The 27,819-nt window shown below is 44.0% G+C and overlaps 2 protein-coding genes across 2 annotated transcripts; one reads left to right on the top strand and one right to left on the bottom strand.

Moving 5' to 3' along the window:
• The first annotated feature begins 660 nt into the window (after positions 1-660).
• LOC140184994 (probable G-protein coupled receptor 139) lies at positions 661-14,042 on the top strand. Its single transcript, XM_072238223.1, has 3 exons — positions 661-719; positions 9,840-9,922; positions 13,135-14,042. The coding sequence occupies exons 1-3, from the start codon at positions 661-663 to the stop codon at positions 14,040-14,042; spliced, it is 1,050 nt and encodes a 349-aa protein (XP_072094324.1).
• A 1,627-nt stretch (positions 14,043-15,669) lies between these two features.
• On the bottom strand, positions 15,670-26,061 carry LOC140185240 (uncharacterized). The gene is made up of 2 exons (XM_072238634.1): positions 25,738-26,061; positions 15,670-16,614 (listed from the first exon to the last, which is right to left on the bottom strand). The coding sequence occupies exons 1-2, from the start codon at positions 25,810-25,812 to the stop codon at positions 15,859-15,861; spliced, it is 831 nt and encodes a 276-aa protein (XP_072094735.1). The 5' UTR covers positions 25,813-26,061; the 3' UTR covers positions 15,670-15,858.
• Between the last annotated feature and the right edge of the window lie 1,758 nt (positions 26,062-27,819).

The raw sequence follows: 27,819 nt of genomic DNA, 5'->3' as shown, positions 1-27,819 counted from the left end.
TCACTTTTCCTCACAGAAAATGCCAGAGGAACTCAGCAGGCCAGGCAGCATCTATGAAAAAGAACAAACTTTCGACGTTTCGGTCCGAGACCCTTGTTCAGGTTCCTGTTAACTTTTTCACTCTTTTCCCGCTTTGTTTGTGTTGCCTTAGATACAAATCAGCTGTTTACAGCTGATCTCGACGGCATCACTGGCCTCACCATCCCAGAGAAATCCCCTTTGCTCCTCTCGTCCCACCCTGTTAAATTGAATCTTGGGGTGAACCTGTTTCCCCTGTTTCCCGGTTCTGATTAAACTGCCTGAACTTGTGGAATATTTTCGTCTCTGTCAACCTCTCCTGCTCCCGTCAATACCCGTCCTTTCCTTCATCATCTTTTGTTTCTCCTCCTTCTCTACCTGTAGGTTTTCCTTCTCACTGCCAACTTGAACTATCTCTCTGTAAGAGCATTTTCCTGTTTGACATTTCAAGACAAAGTCGCGTCACTTTCACTTGTTTCTCTGTGAGAGATGGAGATGCGAGTGCTGAGGGCGCGAATGAGACATCGCGAGGAAAGGGCGCGCGGGAAAGCCCGTGAGGGAGAGGACGCGAGGGAGATGATGCCACGGAGATGACGCTAGAGTGAGCGTGACGTAGAGGGCGTGAGGGAGAGGGTGCGGGCGATGGGGCGCGCGAGTGAGAGCGACAGGAGGAGACATCGCGAGGGCGCGAAGGAGAGCACGTGAGGGAGAGCGTGCCGGGGATAGGACAGGAGGAAGATGTGGCAAGATTGAGCGCCAGGGAACGGGAGTGTGAGAGAGGCAGAGAAAGTAGAGTGAGAGAGACAGAGAGATAGTGATGCGACTGAGACAGCGTGAGGGAGTCAGGGAGAGGGAGAGGGTGGGGGGAGAGAGAGAGAGAGAGGGAGAGGGAGAGGGAGGGGGAGAGAGAGAGAGGGAGGGGAGAGGGAGAGGGAGGGGAAGAGGGAGGGGGAGAGAGAGAGAGATAAATAGATGGTTAGATAAATAGTTAGATAGGTAGAAAAAAAAACAGTCCGAGGAACATTGCCGGATCTGTGGTTTCACTCTTTCACAGAGATCGGCTTGTTTAGTGATGATAAGTATTCTTTTGAATTATGTGCAGCTACTACTGTAGACATTAGTTTATTTTTTTTTTGTTCTATGTTAAAATCCTACGAGTTCTAACAAATTGCGTGGTTTCAAAACCTGTGGAGTCTCCTTTGTTTGCGAATGCACAAGTAAATTGCCTGAGCTGAATCAAAGAAGAATACAATGAATGAATTCTCATACAATGTTCATTACAAACAGGCTATAAGAAATCACATAAATACATGGGGATGTAAGGATATGACTCACACGTAGCAAACACTTTAGCGGGATCACAGACGGGAGTCTGTGTGTAAATGAGTGAGACTGCAGGATGATGCGTTACCCCAATCATACCATGGCCAAGGATGTCTCTGAGAAGTTACGGGTCATTCTGAAAGGGTCGGGTGAACAGCCAGAGGTCATGTTCCTTATTAGAACTAACAACAGAGACAAGTTCCTGCAAACAGAATTTAAGGAGTAGGGCAGAAAGTTCGGAAATAAAAACTCTCGGGTGGTGATTTGGGGATTAGTTCAGGTGCCACATGCTTGAGAGGTAACAGATGGTAAGTTGGTACACTTAAATATGAGGCTAACAATTTTGTACAGGAAGGAGGGCATCAGGAACACAGATAATTATGCTCTCTTCCAGGATAAGTGGGACTGGTGTAACATGAATTGGTTACAGTGAAGAGAAAGTAATATTCTCACAGAGAATCTTGCTGGAGCCACGCTGACGATATTTATCCTGTGACATGAGGAGGGGGTGTTGGGATCCAGAGCTACAGGTCAGTAAGTAGTATTGAGAGGACGGGGCATTATTTGTTTGGTGTGTTCAGGAAGGTTTCCAGAAACAGTATGTAGATGGTCCACCAGGGAGGGAGACATACTTGGTATGGTATTGGGAAATAAACCTGTCAAGATGATTGGAGTTTAATTCGGAAAGATTTATGGATCTCAGTTCTAGAGGGTTTCAGATGGTTATTGTTAAGAGCATGTTTGGACCTGCAGGTCGATGATTGTAAATTTGTGGAAGAATTGGGCAGGTGTCATAGAGATTTGCCTCGGAGCTGATATTACTGGCTGTTACTGGATGGAGCTAATGTTAGCTGATGTTTGACATGTGAGAGTCACCAACATCATGCCGATCAGTATTTAGTAGTTCCCTGTGGCTGTGAGGAGGGTAGAGAAGGACAGGGATAGTCAGGTACTTAGGGTGATGAGAAATATTGTATTTGTTTTAAAATGTAAAAGGCGTCATACGTAAGGACGAGGAAGATTAAATTGGACAGGGTCTTGGAAGAACATACAGGAAGCAAGAAAGAAGTCACACAGTGAATCAGAAGAGTGAAGAGTTACCAGGAAATGTCCTCATTCAGGAGGATCAATCAGAATCCCAAGGCATCTTATGCATACACAGAAAACAACAGTGGAGTGGGGAGAGGACAGGACCACTCAAGGACAAAGGTGGGAGTTTACACCCGGAGGCAGAGTTAGCATGTGAGGTAGTAAATGAACACTGGTGTTCACTCAGTGTACAAGGAGGAAAGCGTGATGAGAAAGGCGGTATGGTGATATTCTCCAGCGTGTTCATACTAAAGAGGAGGTGCTGTTGGGTCTCTCAGACCATTTAGGTGGGTAAGTCCTTTGGGGGATTTAGACCATTGGGGGGACACAGACCACATGCAGTTAAATGTGATGTTTAAACTGCCGGCACCGTACTGTAAGAACAGAAATCTTAACAACATCTGACCCGTACTGTAAGGGAACGGACTGGTCTATCTCTGGTGTAAGCATATCCTGCATATGTGACTGCACAAGAATAATCAACATTTGACTACAGAGACAGTGAACTTCACAATATCTAGAGCTTCACTACCAGGACACAGACCAATAAAACTCACAGCACTGTGCAGTGAGCACACGGTCCTGTACACACCCAGCACTGTACTCCACCGTTAAACACTTCAAGCACAGGGAACTGTACAAACGTGATATTGGACTGCAATTCATGAACACTATCTATCCCCTCAGTCCCACTGGACATCTCTCAGGATGTAACAGAGAGTTGACAAAGAAGAACCTTGAATGATGTGTGCTTCAATTTGCAAAGGTTTTTGAAATGCTGCTGGCAGAAAGAGGAACAGAAACGTAGGCAGATTCTGTAAAGTTGGAAAGAGTAGTGTGTGGCTGTAATTTCCCCAACATCTACTCAGATTTTCTTAGTGTAGAGGCTCCGAGGAGTGGAATTTGTTGGCATTCTGGAAATACTTACCAGCATTTACAGCCTATACTATGTCAGTTTCAGCAGATTTAGCGTGTGATCTAAAACTTTGATAATGTTCTCTAGATATTTAGTGGAGAATAGCCTGACTGGTCTGGTTTAGAAACACCAACGCCCTTGAATGCAATAACAATTGAAATACTGTGGATGCAGCCAGTCCATCACAGGTAAAGCCTTCCTCACCACTGAACACATCTACAAGGAGCGCTGTCACAGGAAAGCTGCATCCACATTCAAGAACCCATCATCCAGGCGATGCTCTCTTCTCCATGCCGCCATTAAGAAGGAGTTACAGGAGCCTCAGGTCCCACAGCACCAGGTTCAGGAATAGCTATTAAACCCCAACGATCAGGCTTTGGAAGCAGAGGGGATAATGTCACTCAGCACAACAATGAACTCGCTCTCAGGGAATCCACAGCTCATGTTCTTGATAGTTACAGCATATTTATCATCCATTTTGCTTTGCTTTTTGTTGACTTACACAATTTAGTCTCTTTGTTGTCTGTTCTACATTGGTGATTTGCCAGTCTCTGATGTGTGCAGTGTTTCATTGATTCCTTCTCGTATCTTTGTATTTACTGTGCACGCCCGCAACAAAATGTATATGTTGACATTTGTACTTTAACAATACATTTACTTTCAACATTGAACTTCACAGAAAGTATCTTGTGAGGATAGGTGGAGTAAGATAGGGCTTTTCTCTTTGGCAGGAAGCAGGATGAGAGGGGACTTGATGGAGGTATACAAAATGATAGGAGGCATCAAATGAGTGGAAATCCAGAGCATGTTTCCCAAAGGGGATCTCGCTAAAACAAGGAGGCCCAATTTTAAGGCGATTTGGAGAAAAGTGTGTGTGTGTGTTTGGGGGGGGGGGGGTTGTGGCGGGTGGGTTGTGCGGATGACTGAGGATAACTTTTAAGCACAGAAAATGTGTGGAGTTTACTGCTAGGGATGGCGGTAAAGGCAGATGCATTAGGGACACTGAACAGTCCTTGCACTGGGCATGACCCTTGCAATTGATGAATTTCAGTGGGAGATCATTTTGATAACAGTCATCCTCAAAGATGGATACAATCTTGAAGGATTTTGCTAAACTAAGGGCAGCTAATGATCACATACCACCTTGTACTTCCTGCTCACCTTCTACTGCCTTCTTATCCTGACTGATGGAATGAAGGGATAGGTAAATAGGGGGAAACAGCGGAGAATGATTAAATTATAATCAACCACCTTGTGGGCGCCTTAGCTTACTGTTTTGGACAGTCAAAAAGAAGCTTTACCCAGCAACCGGTGACGTACTAGACATTGTTCTCTAAAGATTGGCAAAGGCTCAAATAAGGAGCAATCTGATCTTGCAGAAGGAGCTCAAGGTATAGCTAAATATGGGAGGGATGAGGTAACGCCTAGAATGTTCTGGAGAAAGGGGGAAGGTTCCGAACGAGGAACTGATGGGCTAGTTTTGGCTTAAGATAATTATAACTAACTTACCAATGATTATCTTACACCTAGTTGTATTTTAGCATGTGATTAAAATGATTCTAATGTTGTCTGAACTTGTAATCGTAAGATTTCCTGCTACCTGATCAATGTTATAAATTGTGGAGAATTGTGTAATTCGGGGGCAGTTTCTGGACTGGTTCCTTTGGGAGGTCAGTCTGTAACTTCCCCCATAGCATGCTATGAGTAGAGAATAAAGGTTTGAAAAGAATTACGTGTGTCAGTGTATTTGTAGTACAATTCCTATTGCATCGGGTCCGATCAAGTACGACAGTATGATTGTCGCCATTTTGACGCGCGCGTGTGTGTGTGTGTGTGTGTGTGTGTGAGAGAGAGAGAGAGAGAGAGAGAGAGAGAGAGAGAGAGTTTTCCCGTGCTTGAAAGAATGAGAAAGAGAATCTGAGAGTTCCCATTTGGATTCAGGAATGTTTCCAGTAACTGGTGTGTCTCGAAAGAGGGGTCACAGTGATGGGACGAATATTCAGATCAGAACAAAATCATTTACGCAGCAGGTAGTGAACCTTGGGAGCTCACATTCCACTCTTGTGTTTGAGAGAGACATTTACAAATTTAAATGTACAATTTAAAATGAACAAAGTAAATGTATTGTCAAAGTATATCTATGTCACCATGCGCAATCCTGAGATTCATTGCTTGAGGCAAACTCAGTAAGTCCAAGAATCAAGACTGAATCAATGAAAGACCAAACCCAAGATCATGGACATAAATACAATGTGCAAAAGAGAACAAACTATGCAAATACAATATAAAAAAAGGAAATAATAAATAAATAATAATAAATATTAAGAAGAGAGAGAAAAAAAAAATAATAAATAAATAAGTAAATAAATTACAGTATACATATATTTAACAGATTAAAAATATGCAAAAACTGAAATACTGTATATTAAATAAGTAAGGTAGTGTCCAAGGGTTAAATGTTCATTTAGGAATCGGATGGCAGAGGCGAAAAAGCTGTTTCTTCATCGCTGAACGTGTGCCTTCAGGCTTCTGTGCCACCTACCTGATGGTAACAGTGAGAAAAGTTCATGTCCTGGATGCTGGAGATCCTTAATAATGGACGATGCCTTTCTAAGACACCTCTCCCTGAAAATGTTCTGGATACTTTATAGGCTAGTACCCAAGATGGAGCTGACTACATTTACAACTATCTGCAGTTTCTTTTGGTCCTGTGCAGTAGCACGCCCCCCCCCCCCCACTCCCACCCGCATACCAGACTGTGATGCTCACGGTCAGAGTGCTCTCCATTATACTTCTATAGAAGTTTTTAAGCCTATTTGTTGACATGCCAATTCTCGAGTTTGTTCGTCTATAAATACTTCAATAATTAATACAATATGAATTTTGACCTCTAGATGATGCACCCTTAAAAAATCTATATAGCTAAGGTGAAAGAATATTAGAAAAGGATTTGAAAAAATTCTACTGTGAAACCATTCGAACCAGGTGCTTTACCTGAATTCATCGAAAAAATAGATAAAGATCCCACAGAATGTGTACAATATAGGCCTATAACTTTGCTGAATGTAGATTCCAAATTTTTTTCTAAAATATTAGCGGCCAGATTGGAAAAAGTATTGTCTCAAATTATTTATGTTGATCAGACGGGTTATATTAAAAATCGTTGTTTTTTTTTAATATTAGGAGATTAATGAATATTGTTTTTACTCCTTCACCTTGAACTCCAGAACGTGTCATTTCACTAGGTGCTGAGAAAGCGTTTGACAGGGTTGAATGGACGCATTTATTTAGTTCGACGTTTATATCTTGGACTAAATTAATATACTTTACCCCTTCGGCGTCGGTATTTACCAATAATCAGAGATCTCCTATTTTTCAGTTGTTTGGCGGCAGCAGGCAAGGTTATCCTCTTAGTCCATTGCTGTTTGATATTGCTTTAGAACCCTTGGCCATTGCTATTCGTGAATCAACTATTATATTTGTTGTCACTCGTGGGAATGAAACACCTAAGTTATCACTATACGCTGATGATTTATTACTATATATTTCTAACCCCGAAATTCCGGGCACTCCTATCCTTGCTTGATAAGTTTAGTAATTTTTCGGGCTCTAAATTGAACCTTAATAAAAGTGAACTTTTCCCTTTAAACATGCAGGTTCCAATTTATAGATGTTTACCATTCAGACTGCTTAATGATTATTTTACTGATCTGGGTGTTAAAATTACTAAGAAACATAAGGATTTATTTAAGCATAACTTTTTTTTGCCTTGAATTGATCAAATTAATCACATTTTTATTAAATGGTCGCCATTGTTTCTCTCAATGCTTGGTCGAATTAACGCTATTAAGATGATTCTCCTACCAAAACTTGTATACTTGTTTCAAGCATTACCAATTTTTATTTCTAGATCCTTCTCTGATACTTTGGATTCTAAAAATCTCTTCATATATATGGCAGAACAAAAATCCTAGATTAAGTAATAAATATTTACTGAAGTCTAAAGAGGGCGGTGGTTTGGCTTTACCAAATTTTAGATTTTACTATTGGGCAATTAATATCCGATATTTAATATTTTGGACACAGGATTTGGATATAACTTTACGCCCGCAATGGGTAAACCTGGAATGTAAATCTCTCCAAGGGTTTTCTTTGACTTCCATTTTAAGGACTTCTTCACCATTTGTTAGTTCTAAATTAAATAAACAAATGGTTAATCCAATAATTAAACACAAAATACAAATAAGGTTTCAATTTCGTAATTTTTTTTGGCTTGACCCAATTTATTTCATCAAGCCCTATTACGTCTAATTTTTTCTTTCAACCTTCTATTATAGATCAAGCTTTTTCGGTATGGAAAATGAAGGGTATATTTAGCTTTCGTGATCTATTTTGGAAAACTGTTTCATATCGTTTGAACAGTTATCTAATAAATATAATTTGCCTAGATCTCACTTTTTCAGATAATTACAAATTAGAAACCTTTTAAATATTAATTTACCCACATTTCCAACTTCACATCCAATTGATATTATGGAAAAATTCCAAGTTTAAATCCTTTTCAGAAGGGTTTAATAGCATTCATTTATCATTTGAATTTGAAAATAAATTCAGGTATATCTGACAAAATTAAGACTGAATGGGAAGGAGAACTCCAACTTCCTTTACCTATAGAAAAATGGGGGAAACATTTCAATTAGATAACACGTCCTCTTCATGTGCTAAACATACATTGATACAATTTAAGGTGGTACATAGGGCACATAAGTCTAAAGACAAATTAACTCGTTTCTATGCAGGTATAAGCCCAATTTGTGATCGATGCCATTATGAAGTTGCTTCCTTGACTCATATGTTTTGGTCTTGCCCTTTCTTACATAAATATGGGAAAGATATCTTTGATATTATTTCTACTGTTTTGCATATTAATTTACAACCACACCCTGTTTCTGCAATATTTGGGTTACCAATGATGGATGATAGTTACTTCTCCCCTTCATCCTGTCGAATGATTTTTTTTTTTAACATTAATGGCTAGAAGATGTATCTTATTGAACTGGAAAGAGGTCAATCCCCCTACTACATTTCAATGGTTTTCTCAAACTACATCTTGTTTAAATTTAGAGAAAATTAGAAGTGGCACCTTCGACCCTTCCATTAAATTTGAAGAAACTTGGAGACCATTTATTCAACATTTCCATATGATATAATTTGACCTTCTCGAATCCTTTTTTTTTTAACTTATAATACACGTATAGAGGAGTGGAGTTAACGACATTAATGATTTTATCTAATGTAATATGTTAGCCTGTCTTTTATTTTTCTATAGTCCTGTTTTCAGTTTTATTTAGTTTAGGTTAATATTGCTTAGTTTAATTAATATGTCTTTTTTTTTCTTTTCTAATTTGTTTTTTTTTAGATTTTTTCTCATTTATCCTTCTACCATGTTTAATTATATTTAGAGTCTGGGAAACTTTATACATCTGTATTATTACCAATGCAATATTTGCAATGCCAATTATTAATAATGTCATCCCAATCTCTGTTTATTAATAGTGTTGCTATGTTTATAATTTTGAAAATTAATAAAAAGATTGGAAAATAAATTTTGAACTCTGTTCTTGCTTTTTTTTAAATGGCGACAGCCATTTTGTGAACAGTTTTATGAACAGTTGTGAACAGATACATGGATGGGAGGTGTATGGAGGGATATGGTCCGTGTGCAGGTCAGTGGGACTAGGCAGAAAATGGTTCGGCACAGCCAAGAAGGGCCAAAGGGCCTGTTTCTGTGCTGTAGTTTCTATGGTTTCTATGGTTTCTATAAGTTTGAAATGATTCTTGCTCTGGGATTATCTCATGAGCAGGTGGTGGTGTCTGCTGATTTGGAGCTGTTACAAGTCTCAAGGTTGTTTCATTTGTACATGCATTAATAATAAATGCAGTTTGAATCTTGACCTCAGCTCTTGCTTCTTGATGGTTGAGGTAGACATTTTGTGAAGTGCTTGAAATGAGAGTTCGAGGGCACCTGCAGTTTTCGGAGACAGATGGGAAGGTTCTAAACCAAGGGGGATGAACTGAATTGGATACGGACACGAGTATATACGGGCAGGGTCAAGCAGAGACGATGGATCTACCCCCCCCCCCCACACACACACAGAAACACACTGACACACACTGAGACACACACACACACACACACACACACACACACACACACACTCACACACACACACACAGAAACAAAGACAGACAAATGCACAGAGACACGGACACACACATACGCACACAACCACACTTTCTTATCTCCGTTTCCAGCTCTCTGCCGTGTTCTTTGACACATACGGGGTGATAGGATTAGACTGCTGTGTTTGATGACCATGCGTTATGGTTAGGGATAGGTCCTGAACGAGCCCACAGATGTTCTGATTGTGACTAAGTCACTGAAGATATTAGAGGGTTGCGCGGACGTGAAAGTGTTTATTCATCACCACAGACATTTTCTTGGAGACCCTCTCGGTAGAGTCCCCCGAACACAAACTGCATTGCGAATTTATAATCTTGAGGAGAATGGTAACAGTAGGTGATTCAATACTATTTCAAAAGCTACAATGACATAATTTACTTCAATATTCTGTGTTTGACAAATGGTTCCTTTGAAGTACATATTTACAGTAAAAGCACATTTAATTGTTAAGACACCTCGGAGGGTTCAGTTACCTTTGTTGGGACAAACTAACTCCCACAAATGTCTAAATAGTAATTCAGAAAATTAAACACAAACTGTCACCGCGGGTATTGCAGCTGTCTGAGGTAATCGGCTTGTAAATACTGTAATGTGAAACCCTTTATTTTTAAATCTGTTGAATCTGTCCCTGTGGAGTAGCTAAATGGCATTAAAACCACAGGCATGTGCTGCCTTAACATTTCACTCAGAGACACCGCGCAGGGGGACAAGTCACTGGACAGAGACAATATCTGCAATGTTGGATAGGTACGAGCGTGTGGCGAAAATGTTGTACGTGTTCATTGCCGTCATTGGAGTTCCTGGTGAGTGAGCAGAGCAATTCATGTTTGGTATTTCTGAGTGTTAACCGGCGTGAACCTGTTTATGACAATTTTACAAGTTTCCCACTTGATGACCATTACAAAAATAATCGACAGAGATATCGATCCCGTCAGCTCAACACTCTCATGCTCAGTACGTATTGATAAGTGGAATTAAGCCTCTGTCTGTCTTTTAACTCACGGGATCGACTTGAACGATGTTCTTTCCTTTAATGACACCATGTCCAGATTTATCCCAGTGTAGGGGAGGGGAATCTCCCCGTAAAGGGTTGACTGCGGGGGGGGGGGGGGGGGGGGGATGGTTACATTGTGAAGTTCCCTCTATAGAACATAGAACATAGAATAGTACAGCACAGTACAGGCCCTTCGGCCCACAATGTTGTGCCGAACCTCAAACCCTGCCTCCCATATAACCCCCCCCACCTTAAATTCCTCCATGTACCTGTCTAGTAGTCTCTTAAACTTCACTAGTGTATCCGCCTCCACCACTGACTCAGGCAGTGCATTCCACGCAAAAAACACTCTCTGAGTGAAAAACCTCCCTCTAATATCCCCCTTGAACTTCCCACCCCTTATCTTAAAGCCATGCCCTCTTGTATTGAGTAGTGGTGCTTTGGGGAAGAGGCGCTGGCTATCCACTCTATCTATTCCTCTTATTATCTTGCACACCTATATCATGTCTCCTCTCATCCTCCTTCTCTCCAAAGAGTAAAGCCCTAGCTCCCTTAATCTCTGATCATAATGCATACTCTCTAAACCAGGCAGCATCCTGGTAAATCTCCTCTGTACCCTTTCCAATGCTTCCACATCCTTCCTATAGTGAGGCGACCAGAACTGGACATAGTACTCCAAGAGTGGCCTAACCAGAATTTTATAGAGCTGCATCATTACATCGCGACTCTTAAACTCTATCCCTCGACTTATGAAATCTAACACCCCATAAGTTTTCTTAACTACCCTATCCACCTGTGAGGCAACTTTCCGGGATCTGTGGACATGTTCCCCCAGATCCCTCTGTTCTTCTACACTACCAAGTATCCTGCCATTTACTTTATACTCTGCCTTGGAGTATGTCCTTTCAAAGTGTACCACCTCACACTTCTCCGGGTTGAAATCCATCTGCCACTTCTCGGTCCACTTCTGCATCCTATCAATGTCTCTCTGCAATCTTCGACAATCCTCTACACTATCTACAACACCACCAACCTTTGTGTCGTCTGCAAACTTGCCAACCCACCCTTCTACCCCCACATCCAGGTCGTTAATAAAAATCACGAAAAGTAGAGGTCCCAGAACAGATCCTTGTGGACACCACTAGTCACAATCCTCCAATCTGAATGTACTCCCTCCACCACCACCACCCTCTGCCTTCTGCAGGCAAGCCAATTTTGAAGCCACCTGGCCAAACTTCCCTGGATCCCATGCCTTCTGACTTTCTGAATAAGCCTACCGTGTGGAAACTTGTCAAATATCTTACTAAAATCCATATAGATCACATCCACTGCACTACCCTCATCTATATGCCTGGTCACCTCCTCAAAGAACTCTATCAGGCTTGTTAGACACGATTTGCCCTTCACAAAGACATGCTGACTGTCCCTGATCAGACCATGATTCTCTAAATGCCCATAGATCCTATCTCTAAGTATCTTTTCCAACAGTTTTATCACCACAGACGTAAGGCTAACTGGTTTATAATTACCCGGACCACCCCTACTACCTTTTTTGAACAAGGGGACAACATTCGCCTCCCTCCAATCCCCCGGTACCATTCCCGTGGACAACGAGGACTTAAAGATCCCAGCCAGAGGCTAAGCGATCTCTTCCCTCGCCTATGGAGCAGCCTGGGGAATATTCCGTCAGGCCCCGGGGACTTATCCGTCCTAATGTATTTTAACAACTCCAACATCTCCTCTCCCTTAATATCAACATGCTCCAGAACATCAACCTCACTCATATTGTCCTCACCATCGTCAAGTTCCCTCTGATTGGTGAATACCGAATAAAAGTATTCATTAAGTATCTGAGATATTGATCAGAGAAAACCCCTAGTCCTGTATTTCACCTCTCCCTGTGGAGATCACAGTCGGATCCCGCTGACTGTTGGTCAATAATTGGGTCCGATCACCTGGATCAGAGTCCTTGGATCTGCTGACAAGAGTTATCAAATTGAACTGCGCTGTGGAATTAATCCTTAACGGACGCGCTCAGCCTCCGGTTACTAAGTTGTCGCTACTTTCCCCTGAGATCCGTCGTAAATCGGGACAGCGTTTCGTCCTGAAGACGGTCTCGGCCCGCATCAAGAGTTTGTTCAATTCCATGGATGCCGCCTGCCCTGCTGAGTTGCACCAGCATTTTGTGCGTGTTACTCCCCTCTGTATCGCTTCTCGGCCCCCTCAGATGCTGAGTTTCCAGAGACCTGGTGAGTCACGGTTAAATCGGTGAAACCGGCCCCATCAGCGACTGGAATCGGGATCAGCACCGATTGTTCTTCTCCATGTCGCTCGTTCTTATCGCCGACGATTGCCGACTCATCATCTTATCTGCACACTGAAGAAGGCAGGTTAGAGACAGTGTGACCCGTGTCTATTGTTAGATTAGCAGCCGCTCACAGAGTCTAGCACTCCTGAGGTTCAGCTGAAACACGATCCCTGGTCAATTCCCGGAAAATAAATTCAGTTATGCCCACTGTCTGCCCTCTCTCTCTGTCTCCCCCTCTCCAGTGAATTTAGTGGCGATTGTGATCCTGTCCCGGGGAAAGTGCGGCCTCTCTACCTGCACCACTCGCTACCTGGTGGCCATGGCAGCGACCGATCTACTGACCATTGTCACCCAGGTCATTTTGTATCGAATTAATGTGTATTACTTCCCGTGGAGTTTTCTGAGCATCACCCCTGTGTGCAGTGTTATCGAAGTCCTGACGTTCACAGCCACAGACTGTTCTGTCTGGTTCACCGTCACTTTTACCTTTGATCGGTTTGTCGCCATTTGCTGCCAGAAGCTGAAAACAAAATATTGCACCGGAAAAACTGCGGCTGTGGTTCTGACAACAACCGGCGCAATGTGCTTTCTGAAACACGTCCCCCGGTACTTCACACTCGAACCCAGAGTGATCATCGGCGACGTACTGTGGTTCTGTGTGATGAAAGACAATTACTTCACCGACCCCGGGTGGGTGGGATATGACTGGTTCGATACGGTTTTAACTCCGTTCCTGCCTTTCGCTGGGATCCTGCTGCTCAACGCTCTGACAGTCAGACACATTTTAGTGGCCAGTCGGGTCCGTAAGGGTCTGAAGGGTCAGAGCAAGGGGGAGAACCGCAGTGACCCGGAGATGGAGAGCAGGAGGAGGTCTGTGGTTTTACTCTTCACCCTCTCCGGCAGCTTCATCCTCCTGTGGATGACATACGTTGTAAATTTCATTTATTATCAGGACTCAGGAAAAGGATTCGATTTCAATGATTCTGAACGGATCTTTCAGCTCGTCGGGTTTTTGCTGAGGGATTTCAGCTGTTGCATCAACACATTTATTTACGCGGTGACTCAGTCAAAATTTAGGGAGCAGGTGATCAGCGCGGTGAAATATCCGGTCTCCTCGGTGCTTCAGTTGATTAATAAAGCCGCGACCTGAGCACAAGCCAGAGGCGGCCGCAGTGTCTCCAGTCCGGGCTGTGGCTCCTCACAATCACCGCCTGATCTCCCAGATATTAATCCCGGGCGGATTGTTCCATCGACCGGCAGGTACGGGACATTAGGATAGTGTGTCGGGGATGGGGGGGAGGATAAGCAAAACATCGTTCTGGAGACTGATTACAGTCCTTCATTAGGCCCGCCAGATGTCAGTCACAGAACTACTGCAGAATGCGCACATCCATTAGTCTGTGGATATGTCCATCTAATCCGATTCCGCCTACCAACCTCACAGTCCGACGTTACAAGACGGCTGCGGTCTAGTCTGATGCTGGTTGGCTAATCCAATGACAATCACAACAGTCTCCGCCTTCCCATTTAATGATTGGCCAACGTGTTGAAGTAGGGCGGGCTTTGCATAAACGGCGATTGACACTCCAAATTGAAGTCGCATTTACGCGACTACTGAACTGAGGTGTGGTGTAGAGAATTGGGAAACAACGCTTACTAAAAGCTAAATTACCCCCCAAATCCCCATAGATTGTACGTAATGAAACACTGTATCGCAAATTAAATTAAAGACACTCCCATAATTTAAGAAATTTTTCAAATGAAAGCTTTCAAACAACAAAGATTGTAGTGAAGCTGCATTTGATTTCCTTCTGCCTGATATGCTTCACCCTGAAATAGTATCTGTTCAACTGTTTCAAATGACAAAACCGACAAGACTCGGAATCATGTGTTCCAAAAAAGATAGAAGAAATACTCAATCGTACAATATACAATTCTCAGTCCTTTCAATATAATCCCCCCCCTTATTGTTTTATCCCTTTTCCAATAGACCTAACTGTGATGTTCTCTGCAAAGTTGTCTCCTCCCATGCCCATTATCCCAGCAGACCTGCAATTCTTACCACACCATCCCCTTAACTTCTGCTTTGCTCAGTGGAAGGTCTTTATCCACAGTTGAAATTTGAACAGCTGTTGTAACTAAAGCTCTAAGTGCAAGGATCCATAACAAGTGGACAGAGAAACTAATACTCTCTGTATGAAATAATGTTTGATCAATTTCCAATAGTAAATCTGACCGACTGCTAGAGTAACCTGTTTAAGACTCATTAAATCCGAAAAGGCATTGAACACTTTACATAGTCAAATTTCCTCCACCCACTGTAATTCTATTTTATATACTGATAAATGATTGGTAAGTTGTTTATTTATCGTTACCTGTAGTTCAGGCACAACAAACAGCTACATCAACATTCATAGTTGACCTATACTTTGATTCTTCTGTAAGAATGGTAACAGATCATGATAATTTTGCTTCATAAACTGAGAACCAACAGACTCTCAGGCATAACAGAATGCTTTGACTTTATTAAACTGTGTAACCTGAGACCAACTAGTCATAGGGAGAAGATGGTGTTTCAGAGAACGTGACAGTGAGCATTTGCGTAATCCAACAATCCCATTTTCCCAGCGTGATGAGATCCCAACCTCCTAAAACTAAAAACACTCTTCCTGTGATGCTCCCAACAGTTCTCTTACACAACTGCAACAGGATGATCATTTCATTGTCCAGTCAACTTAATCCAGTGTGTTAACATTAACTGCAATCTCCACAATTGATTAGATTAGATTGGATTAGATCAACTTTATTGCCATTGTGCCGAGTACAGATGCAAAGCCAATGAGATGCAGTTAACATCTGACCAGAAATGCAAAGAAGTGTTATTTTCAAAATAGCTGCAAATAAAAAAGTGCTACAGCACACAAATATAACAGTACTGAGACAGTACAACATGGATGTAATACTGCTTAGCGCTGTGATGAGAGGTTCAGCAGTGTCACAGCCTCAGGGAAGAAGCTCTTCCTGTGTCTGCTGGTGCGGGAGTGGAGGCTCCTGGAGCGCCTACCGGATGGGAGGAGAGTAAAAAGTCCATAGTTAGGGTGAGATGCATCTTTGATAATGCTTTTCACTCTGCCCAGGCAGCGTTTATGGTAGATGTTCTCAACGGTGAGCAATTGGGTGCCGATAATCCGCTGGGCAGTTTTCACCACACGCTGGAGTGCTTTGCGGTCCGAAACGGTACAACTGCCATACAACACTAAGATACATTCGGTGATTATGCTCTCAATGGTACAGTGGTAAAAGTCCATCAGTATCCTGGGACAGAGGTGAGCTTTCTTGATGCTCCACAGGAAATAAAGGCGCTGTTGCGCCTTTTTCATCAGGATGGCGGAGTTCAGGGACCAGGTGAGATCCTCGGAAATGTGGACACCAAGCAATTTTAAGCTTGATACACGGTCCATTACAGTTCCGTTGATGTAGATGGGGATGTGAGTGTGACTCTTAGCATGCCTGAAGTCCACAATTATCTCCTTGGTCTCCTGGGTGTTAAGGGCCAGATTGTTGTCGGCACACCATGAGGCCATGTGCTGGACCTCGTCTCTGTAGCCCGTCTCGTCATCCCCTCTGATCAGGCCAACCACCGTGGTGTCATCTGTGAAGTCGATTATGGAGTTAGAACCATGTAGAGGAACGCAGTCATAGGTTTCAGTCGAAGCAAGCAGCTGGGAAGAAGAGAGTGAAGAAATCGGGTAAAAAAAAGTCATTTTTTTTAAACACTGCTCGGGGAGAAGGGTCTGCACTGCGCAGGCGCGTGACGTAGCGTGCCAAGGTTTAAAAGCAGACCACCATATACAACGGCCATCGCCGGAGTGGACTGAGTCAGAGTGGGACGGCTTTGGCTCAACAGGCTTCGGCAAGAACAGGCAGAGGCCGGGGTAGGTTCTGGCAAGTTTCTTTGTTCAGATTGTTGGAGTAGAGAGAATGGCAGGCAGGATGTTGGAATGCTCCTCTTGCAGGATGTGGGAAGTCAGGGAGCCCTCTGGTGTCCCGGACAACGACACCTGCAAGAAGTGCATCCAGCTGCAGCTCCTAACAAACCATGTTAGGGAACTGGAGCAGGAGCTGGATACCTGCGGATCATTCAGGACAATGAGGAGAGTAGAGATAGTAGCTACAGAGAGGTAGTTACGCCTAAGGAGCAGAGGACAGGAAATTGGGTCACTATGAGGCGAGGGAAGAGGAAAGGGCAGGCAGAGCAGGGTTCCCCTGTGGCCATTCCCCTCAACAACAAGTACACCGCATTGGATACTGTTGGGGGGGATGACTTACCTGGGACTAGCTGCAGTAGCCGGATCTGTGGCACTGAGTCTGGCTCTGCAGTGCAGAAGGGAGGGTGGAAAAAGAGGACAGCGGTAGTGATAGGGGACTCGATAGTTAGCGGTGCAGATAGGAGGTTCTGTGGTCGTGACAGAGAATCCAGGATGGCTTGTTACCTCCCGGGTGCCAGGGTCAAGGATGTCTCTCATCGCTTGCATGACATTCCGAAGTGGGAGGGTGATCAGCCAGATGTTGTGGTGCACATCGGTACCAATGACATAGCAAGGAAGAGTGAGGAGGTCCTGGAGAGTGAGTATGGAGAGCTTGGTAGGAAGTTGAAAAGCAGGAGCTCAAGGGTGGTAATCTCAGGATTGCTACCTGTGCTACGTGCCAGTGAGGGTAGGAATAGGATGCTCTGGAGGATGAACAAGTGGCTAAGGAAATGATGTAGGGGGCAGGGTTTCAGATTTCAGGATCATTGGGACCTCTTCTGGGGCAGGTGGGACCTGTACAAGAGAGACGGGTTACACTTGAACTACAGGGGGACCAATATCCTTTCAGGGAGGTTTGTTAGTGCTTTTGGGGAGGCTTTAAACTAGATTTGCAGGGGGATAGGAACGAGAGTGCCAGAGCTGACAGTGTGGCTGGGGTGAAAATAAATGTTAAAAGTTCAAGCAAATCCGCTAATAGAAAGGTTGTGAATGGTGGTAAAAATATTCTGAGGTGTATATATTTCAATGCTAGGAGTATTGCGGGGAAGGTGGATGAGTTGAGGGCATGGATTAACACATGGAATTATGATGTTATAGCAACTAGTGAAACTTGGCTACAGGAGGGGCAGGACTGGCAGCTTAATATTCCAGGGTTCCGATGTTTCAGATGTGATCGAGGCAGAGGAATGAACGGTGGGGGAGTGGCATTGTTTGTTCGGGAAAATATTACAGCAGTGCTCTGGCAGGACAGATTAGAGGGCTTGTCTACTGAGTCCTTATGGGTGGAGCTGAGAAACAGGAAAGGTATGGCCAGATTAGGGGGATTGTATTACAGACCACCCAATAGTCAACGAGAATTAAAAGAGCAAATCTGCAGAGAGATAGCAGACAACTGCAGGAAACATAAAGTTGTGGTGGTAGGGGATTTTAATTTTCCATACATTGATTGGGACTCCCATACTTTTAGGGGTCTAGATAGTTTAGAGTTTGTAAAATATGTTCAGGAAAGTTTTCCAAATCAGTATATAGAGGAACCAACTAGAGGGGATGCATTATTGGATCTCCTGTCAGGAAACGAGTTAGGATAGGTGACGGAAGTCTGTGCAGGGGAGCGGTTTGGTTCCAGTGATCATAACACCATTAGTTTCAACTTGATCATGGACAAGGATAGATCTGGTCCTAGCGTTGAGGTTCTGAACTGGAAGAAGGCCAAATTTTAAGAAATGAGAAAGGATTGAAAAAGTGTGGATTGGGACAGGTTGTTCTCTGGCAAGGATGTGATTGGTAGGTGGGAAGCCTTAAAAGGAGAAATTTTGAGAGTGCAGAGTTTGTATGTTCCTGTCAGGATTAAAAGCAAAATGAATAGGAATAAGGAACGTTGGTTGTCAAGGGATATTGCAACTCTGATAAAGAAGAAGAGGGAGTTGTATGACATGTATAGGAAACAGGGAGTAAATAAGGTGCTTGAGGAGTATAAGAAGTGCAAGAAAATACTTAAGAAAGAAATCAGGAGGGCTAAAAGAAGACATGAAGTCGCCTTGGCAGTCAAAGTGAAGGATAATCCAAAGAGCTTTTACAGGTATATTAAGAGCAAAAGGATTGTAAGGGATAAAATTGGTCCTCTTGAAGATCAGAGTGGTCTTTTATGTGTGGAACCAAAGGAAATGGGGGAGATCTTAAATCGCTTTTTTGCGTCTGTATTTACTAAGGAAGCTGGCATTAAGGGAAACAAGTAGTGAGATCATGGAAACTGTACAGATTGAAAAGGAGGAGGTGCTTGCTGTCTTGAGGAAAATTAAAGTGGATAAATCCCCGGGACCTGACAGGGTGTTCCCTTGGACTTTGAAGGAGACTAGTGTTGAGATTGCAGGGGCCCTGGCAGAAATATTTAAAATGTCGCTGTCTACAGGTGAGGTGCCGGAGGATTGGAGAGTGGCTCATGTTGTTCCGTTGTTTAAAAAAGCATCGAAAAGTAATCCGGGTAATTATAGGCCGGTAAGTTTAGCGTCGGTAGTAGGTAAGTTATTGGAAGGAGTACTCAGAGACAGAATCTACAAGCATTTGGATAGACAGGGACTTATTAGGGAGAGTCAACATGGCTTTGTGCGTGGTAGGTCATGTTTGACCAATCTATTGGTGTTTTTCAAGGAGGTTACCAGGAAAGTGGATGAAGGGAAGGCAGTGGATATTCTCTACATGGACTTCAGTAAGGCCTTTGACAAGGTCCCGCATGGGAGGTTAGTTAGGAAAATTCAGTCGCTAGGTCTACATGGAGAGGTGGTAAATTGGATTAGACATTTGGCTCAATGGAAGAAGCCAAAGAGTGGTAGTAGAGAATTGCTTCTCCGAGTGGAGGCCTGTGACTAGTGGTGTGCCACAGGGATCAGTGCTGGGTCCATTGTTATTTGTCACCTATATCAATAATCTGGATGATAATGTGGTAAATTGGATCAGCAAATTTGCTGATGATTCAAAGATTGGAGGTGTAGTAGACAGTCAGGAAGGTTTTCAGAGCCTGCAGAGGGACTTGGAACAGCTGGAAAAATGGGCTGAAAAATGGCAGATGGAGCTTAATACAGACAAGTGTGAGGTATTGCACGTTGGAAGGACAAACCGAGGTAGAACATACAGGGTTAATGGTAAGGCACTGAGGAGTACAGTAGAACAGAGGGATCTGGGAATACAGATACAAAATTCCCTAAAAGTGGCGTCACAGGTAGATAGGGTCATAAAGAGAGCTTTTGGTACATTGGCATTTATTAATCAAATTATTGAGTATAAGAGCTGGAATGTTATGATGAGGTTGTATAAGGCATTGGTGAGGCCGAATCTGGAGTATTGTGTTCAGTTTTGGTCACCAATTTACAGAAGGATATAAATAAGGTTGAAAGAGTGCAGAGAAGGTTTACAAGGATGTTGCCGGGACTTGAGAAAGTCAGTTACAGAGAAAGGTTGAATAGGTTAGGACTTTATTCCCTGGAGCGTAGAAGAATGAGGGGAGATTTGATAGAGGTGTATAAAATTATGATGGGTATAGATAGAGTGAATGCAAGCAGGCTTTTTCCACTGAGGCACAGGGAGAAAAAAAACAGAGGAGATGGGTTAAGGGTGAGGGGGGAAAAGTTTAAAGGGAACATTATTGGGGGGGCTTCTTCACACAGAGAGTGGTGGGAGTATGGAATGAGCTGCCAGACGAGGTGGTAAATGCGGGTTCTTTTTTAACATTTAAGAATTTTTTGGATAGATACACAGATGGGAGGTGTATGGAGGGATGTGGTCCATGTGCAGGTCAGTGGGACTAGGCAGAAAATGGTTTGGCACAGCCAAGAAGGGCCAAAAGGCCTGTTTCTGTGCTGTAGTTTTTCTATGGTTTCTATTTGTCGGAGCTGTTGGGGAAGGTGTAAACTAACTTGGCAGGGCAGGGTGGGAATCGGAGTGAAAAGACTCAGATTAAGATGGATGGTAAAAAAGTAAAAGCAGCGTGCAGTCAGACTGTCAGGAAGGGCAGGCAGGTGTTGGGACTTAGATGTAGCCAACAAATCATTAGGGATGCAAAATCAGAAAGGACAGCAAATACAGTACTCAAGGTGTTGTATCTAAATGCGCGTAGTATAGGAAATAAGGTGGATGATCTTGTTGTTGCAATATTACAGATTGCCCGGTGTATGTTGTGGCCATCACTGAATGGTGGCTGAAGGATGGTTATAGTTGGGAGCAGAATGTCTCAGTTTACACATTATATTGGAACATTGGCAGAGGGGGTGATGTGGCTCTACCGGTAAAGAATGACAACAAATCAGTGGAAAGATGTGACAAAGAGTCAGAAGATGTTGAATCATTGTGGGTTGAGTTAAAAAACTGCAAGGGTAACTGGACATTGATAGCAGTTATATACAGGTCTCCCAACAAAGCAAAAATTAGTGGGAAAATAGACGATTGGAACAGTTTTAAAAAGCTACAGAGAGCAATTAAAAAAAATTAGAAATTAAAAATTAAAAATAATTAGAAGGGAAAAGATGAAATCTGAAACCAAACTAGCAAATGATAACGAAGTGGATAGGAAGAGTTTTCTCAAGTATGTTAAAAATAAAAGAGAAATGACAGTGGACATAGGACCGCTAGAAAATGAGGCAGGAGAAATAATAACAGGGGACAGGGAGATGGCTGATGAACTAAATGAGTATTTTGTGTCAGTTTTCACTGTGGAAGACACTAGCAGTGTGCCTGATGTTGTAATGTGTGAAGGAAGAGAAGTGGGTGCAGTTGCTGTTTCAAGAGAAAAGCTGCTCAAAAAGCTGAAAGACCTAAAGGTACATAACTCCCCCGGACCAGAGGAACTGCACCCTAGGGATCTGAAAGAGGTAGCACCAGAGATTGTTGTGGAATTAGAAATGATCTCTCAAAAATCAATGGACTCTGGCATGGTGCCAGAGGACTGGAAAATTGCAAATGTTACTCTACTCTTTAAGACAGGAGGAAGGCAGCAGAAAGGAAATTATAGACCAGTTAGCCTGGCCTCAGTGGTTGGGAAGATGTTAGAGTCAATTGTTAAGGATGAGCTGATGGAGTACTTGATGACACAGGACAAGATAGTACAAAGTCAGAGTGGTTTCCTTCAGGGAAAATCTTACCTGACAAAACTGTTGGAATTCTTTGAGGAGATTACAAGTAGGATAGATAAAGGGGATGCAGTGGATGTTGTGTATTGGGACTTCCAGAAGGCCTTTGACAAGGTGCCACACATGAGGCTGCTTACCAAGTTAAGAGCCTATGGTATAACAGTAAAGTTACTAACATGGTTGGAGCATTGGCTGATTGGTAGGAGGCAGCAAGTGGGAATAAAAAGATCATTTTCTGGTTGGCTGCCAGTGACTAGTGGTGTTCCACAGGGCTCGGTGTTGGGACTTCTTTTTATTCTGTATATTAATAATTTAGATGATGGAATAGATGGCTTTGTTTCCAAGTTTGCTGATGACACGGAGATTGGTGGAGGGGCTGGTACTGTTGAGGAATCAGGTAGGATGCAGAAGGACTTAGGCAGATTGGGAGAATGGGCAAGAAAGTGGCAAATTAAATACGATGTTGTAAAATACCTGGTCAGGCACTTCGGCAGTAGAAATAAACGAGTGGAATATTATCTAAACGGGGAGAAAATCCAAGAATCTGAGCTGCAGATGGACTTGGGAGTCCTTGTGCAGAACACCCTGAAGGTTAACTTGCAGGTTGAGTTGGTTCGGTGATGAGGAAGGCAAATGCCATGTTAGCATTCATTTCAAGAGGTCTAGAATACTAGAGCAAGGAGGTGATGCTGAGGATTTATAAGGCACTGGTGAGGCCTCACCTTGAGTATTGTGAACATTTTTGGCTCCCTCATCTGAGAAAAGATGTGCTGGCATTGGAGAAGGTCCAGAGGAGGTTCACAAGGATGATTCCAGGAATGAAAGGGTTATCATACGAGGAATGTTTGATGGTTCTGGGTCTGTACTTGCGGGAATTCAGAAGGATGAGGTGTGGGGGGGGATCTCATTGAAATCTTTAGAATGCTGAAAGGCCAAGACAGTAGATATAGAAAGGATGTTTCCCATGCTGGGAGTGTCCAGGACAAGAGGGCACAGCCTCAGAATAGAGGGGCACCCTTTCAAAACAGAGATGCGAAGAAATTTCTTTCAGCAAAGGGTGGTGAATTTGTGGAATTTGTTGCCACATGAAGCTGTGAAGGCCAGGTCATTGGGTGTATTTAATGCAGAGATTGACAGCTTCTTGTTTGGACATGACAGCAAAGGTTACAGACAGAAGGCCAGGTTCTGGGATTGAGGAGGAGATTTAAAAAAAAAAGGATCAGCCATGATTGAATGGTGGAGCAGACTCGATGGGCCAAATGGCCTAATTTTGCTCTTGTGTCTTATGGTTCTTATACTGTACCTGGACTTTCAGAGAGCCTTTGATAAAGTTCCACATAGGAGATTAGTGGGCAAAATTAGGGCACATGGTATTGGGGGCAGAGTACTGACATGGATTGAAAATTGGCTGGCTGACAGAAAACAACTAGTAGCGATTAACGGGTCCCTTTCGGAATGGCAGGCGGTGACCAGTGGGGTACCGCAGGGTTCAGTGCTGGGACTGCAGCTGTTCACAATATATATTAATGATTTAGATGAGGGAATTAAAAGTAACATTAGCGAATTTTCCGATGACACAAAGCTGGGTGGCAGTGTGAAATGTGAGGAGGATGTTATGAGAATGCAGGGTGATTTGGACAGGCTGGGTGAGTGGGCAGATGCAGTTTATTGTGGATAAATGTGAGGTTATCCACTTTGGTGGTAAGAACGGGAAGACAGATTATTACCTAAATGGAGTCAAGTTAGGAAAAGGGGAAGCACAACGAGATCGAGGTGTTCTTGTACATCAGTCACTGAAAGCAAGCATGCAAGTACAGCAGGCAGTGAAGAAAGCTAATGGCATGCTGGCCTTCATAACAAGGGGAATTGAGTATAAGAGCAAAGAGGTCCTTCTGCAGCTGTACAGGGCCCCAGTGAGACCACACCTGGAGTACTATGTACAGTTTTGGTCTCCAAATTTGAGGAAGGACATTCTTGCTATTGAGGGACTGCAGCGTAGGTTCACAAGGTTAATTCCCGGGATGCCGGGACTGTCATATGTTGAAAGATTGGAGCGACTGGGCTTGTATTCTCTGGAATTTAGAAAGCTGAGAGGGGATCTTATTGAAACATATACGATTATTAAGGGATTGGATACGCTGCAGGCAGGAAGCATGTTCCCGCTGATGGGTGAGTCCAGAACCAGAGGCCATGGATTAAGAATTAGGGGTAGGCCATTTAGAACGGAGTTGAGGACAAACTTTTTCACCCAGAGAGTTGTGGATAAATGGAATGTTCTGCCCCAGAAGGCCAAGTCTCTGGATGCTTTCAAAAAAGAGATGGATAGAGCTCTTAAAGATAGTGGAATCAAAGGTTATGGGGATAAGGTAGGAACTGGATACTGATAGTGGATGATCAGCCATGATCACAGTGAATGGCGGTGCTGACTCAAAGGGCCGAATGGCCTACTCCTGCAGCTATTGTCTAATGGACTATTTTCTAAATGGAGAGAAAATTCAAAAACTGAGATGCAAAGGGATTTGGGAGTCCCTGTGCAGGATTCCCTGAAGGTTAATTTGCAGGAGTCTGTGGTGAGGAAGGCATATGTGTTGTCACCATTCATTTGAAGAGGACGAGACTACAAATGCAAAGATGTAATGTTGAGTCTTTATAAAGCACTGGTGAGGCTCACTTGGAGTACTGAGAGCAGTTTTGTGTCCCTTATCTTGGAAAGGGTGAGCTGAAACTGGAAAGGGTTCAAATGCAGTTCATGAAAATGATTCCAGGATTAAATGGCTTGTTATATGAAAATCGCTCAATGGCTCTGGGCCTGAATTCACTGGAATTCAGAAGACTGAAGGGTACCCTAATTGAAACCTATTGAATACTGAAGGACTGTGATGGAGTGAATGTGGAGAGGGTGTTTCCTCTGGTGGGTGGGTCTAAGACCAGAGGACATAGCATCAATATAGAGGGGTTCCTTTTGGAGCTGAGATGAGGAAGAATTTCTGTAGCAGAGAGAACTGAGTCTGTGGAAATCTTTGCCCCAGGCAGCTTGGGAGGCCAAGTCATTATGTATATTGAAGACAGAGGTTGATTGATTTTTGATTGGTCAGGGCATGACGGGATATGGGGTGGGGGGTGCGGCAGGAGATATTGTAGCTGCAGACAGGAAAAAATTGATCAGTCATGATGAAATGGTTAAACAGACATTATAGGGAAAATGGTCTCATGGTCTAATACAAGAATAAAGATCTCCTCTGAAGGTATGTGGGGTCCTGTTGAGGGCCAACATGGAACACTGTGCACAGGTCTGGTCTCCTTCCCAGAGACAGTCTATGGGATAAAGGGAATGAAGGATTTTCCCAGATTGACTTCAGGGATGTGGTTGTGTCCTCCGAGAGATTACACTGACTGGGCCTGTCTCAAAACTAGATAAATGAGAGGTGGTCTGACTGAGACAGACACAGTTTCACAGGGTTTTGACAGGGTGCGGAGAAATTTCCTCACTCAGATTGTGGTGAATATTTGGAATGTTCTTCACAAGTTTTCTAAATTCAAAAAGCCAAATTTAAGGGCTCTGCGATGTTGGGAACGTTGCAGGAAAGTGGCGCTGAGATCAAAGATCGGGTGTATTCTGAGGAAAGGGTAGGACAGGCGCAACGGGCCGAATGGCCACGCCTGCTCCTGTTTCTTATTTTCTAAAGTACGAGTTTACCTTTGTGCCTTGTTTTCCTTTGGATTTCAGCCATTCGGATTGCACAGGGGAGCGGTGAGAGCTCCGGAGATCCATCGGCAGCCGCTGCGGGGCAGCTCCCGTCTCCCAGCAGCAGGGGACGAGTCCAGACAACAGGCCCCGATCCTCGGCGGGGAAAGGCCGGGCGCCCTCCGTGTAGCTGAAACATATCACGGAATCTCCGTCAGTCTCTTCAGCTCTGCCTTCGAAAGGATTCAGGACCCGCCGGTGTTGCAGCCGAAACCCGAGGCGCAGCTCCCAGTCTCCGGCCTCACTCGGTCCCGATTCCGGACTCCGGCCCGCTTCCAGCGCTCAGCGTCCCGCCCACTGACACCCCTCAGCCAATGAGAACATCCTTCTCCCAGCAGTGATCGCTGATTGGCTGAGAGTTTGTCTGAGAACGGGCTGCTACTGGGAGCTGGAGATGTCAGTCTCAGTTCGTTTTCAGAATCAAAGGAAGTCCCCCGAAACTCAAATTTAAAAGTAAATTTTATTATCCGAGTACATATAAATCACCACGTACAACCCCGAGAATCATTTTCCTGCAGACATACTTAGAAAAAAGTATAGGATAGTAACCACAGCAAAATCAGGCAGCGAAAGATCAACCAGCGTGTTGAAGGTAACAAACTGTGAAAATGCAAATATAAATAAATATCGATAAATAACGAGAACATGAAATAACCTCAGCGTCTGTTGATGGATCTCTGGAGCTCTCACCGCTTCCCTGTGCAATCCGACAGACTGAAGGCCAAGGGAGAACAAGGCGCAAAAGTAATCTCGTGTTTTAGAAAATAAGAAACAGGAGCAGGCGTTGCCATTCGGCCCCTTGCCCTGTTCTGCCGCTCACTCAGAACATGGCTGATCTTTGACCTCAGCGCCACTTTCCTTCAACGTTCCGAACTTCGCCGAGCCCCGAAATTTGTCGTTTGAATTTAGAATCCTTGCGGAGAAAATTCAAAAGATTCACCGCGCTCTGCGTGAGGAAATTTCTCCGCATCTCAGTCCTGCTGAGGTGACTTCGGATTTTGAGTCTGTGACCCCTGGTTCCACACCCCAGCCGGGGAGAAACATCATTCCTGCCCCTACACTGCAAATACCCTGTGAGACTGTGTCTGTCTCAGTCAGGAAGCTTCTCCATGTGAACCTCGTGATAATGATGTTGGTTACAGTTCTTTCAGACCAGCAGCTTTGACCACAAGAACATCAGACAGTGGTCAGCACGGAATGTCCTGCAGTTCCTGCAGGAGAAGGACTGGATGGACACAGTGAAGTGGTTCCCTGAGCAGACAGTCCAGACCATCTGGCAGAATATCTCATCACCAGATCTCACCAACAGGCAGCAAGACCTTACCTGGCTGGCGGCGAGAGGGGCCTCCCAGTCTGATCCTTGCTGCATGCCCGGAGATCACTCCCACAGCGCGCTGCCCCGAGATTACTGCAGTGGAGACGAGACGGTCTCTCACCTCTTTGCGGACTGTGGGATGGTGAAGATGTGTGGAGAAAGATACAAGGGCCTGCGCCACAGCAGCTGCGTGACAGAAGGATCACTGATCCTCGGGCTGTTCCCTGGACGCACAGAAAGACGGACATCAAGTGCTGCTGGCAGATCATCAACTCGGTGGAAGACCCCCAAAGCCTGTTGGTCTGTCATCACATCGAGATGTCCGCAGAGCTGATGTTCCCAACCTGGGGTCCACGGTTAATGACATTGATCCATGGCATGGAAAATGTTGGGGACCCCTGTCGTACAGGAATGTTGCCGACCGGCACTTTCCAGGCTGCAGGGACAGCATTGAAACTACAGGGTCCCCCTGCTCCTGGACAGGGAGGGGCCAGGTTGGCTGAGGAAGCTTCTCAGTTATTGTCGTAGTGAAACACCCCGGGGGACACATGAGCGACAACAGTCCTATCGGTTTTATCGAATGTAAAATAGCACTAAATACCCCACTGGCAAAGAATGTAAAATCACTGGGTAAAGGCACTGCACGATTTAACCCTGTGAATATCTATATGGACTTTAGTCACCATAATAATATTCAACTTCTGGGCTGAGTGAGGGAG

The sequence above is a fragment of the Mobula birostris genome, chromosome 20, assembly GCF_030028105.1.
Source record: "Mobula birostris isolate sMobBir1 chromosome 20, sMobBir1.hap1, whole genome shotgun sequence".
Classification (NCBI taxonomy): Eukaryota; Metazoa; Chordata; class Chondrichthyes; order Myliobatiformes; family Myliobatidae; genus Mobula; species Mobula birostris.
The sequence above is the reverse complement of the archived record's forward strand: the minus strand, read 5'-3'. Positions and strand labels throughout refer to the sequence as shown.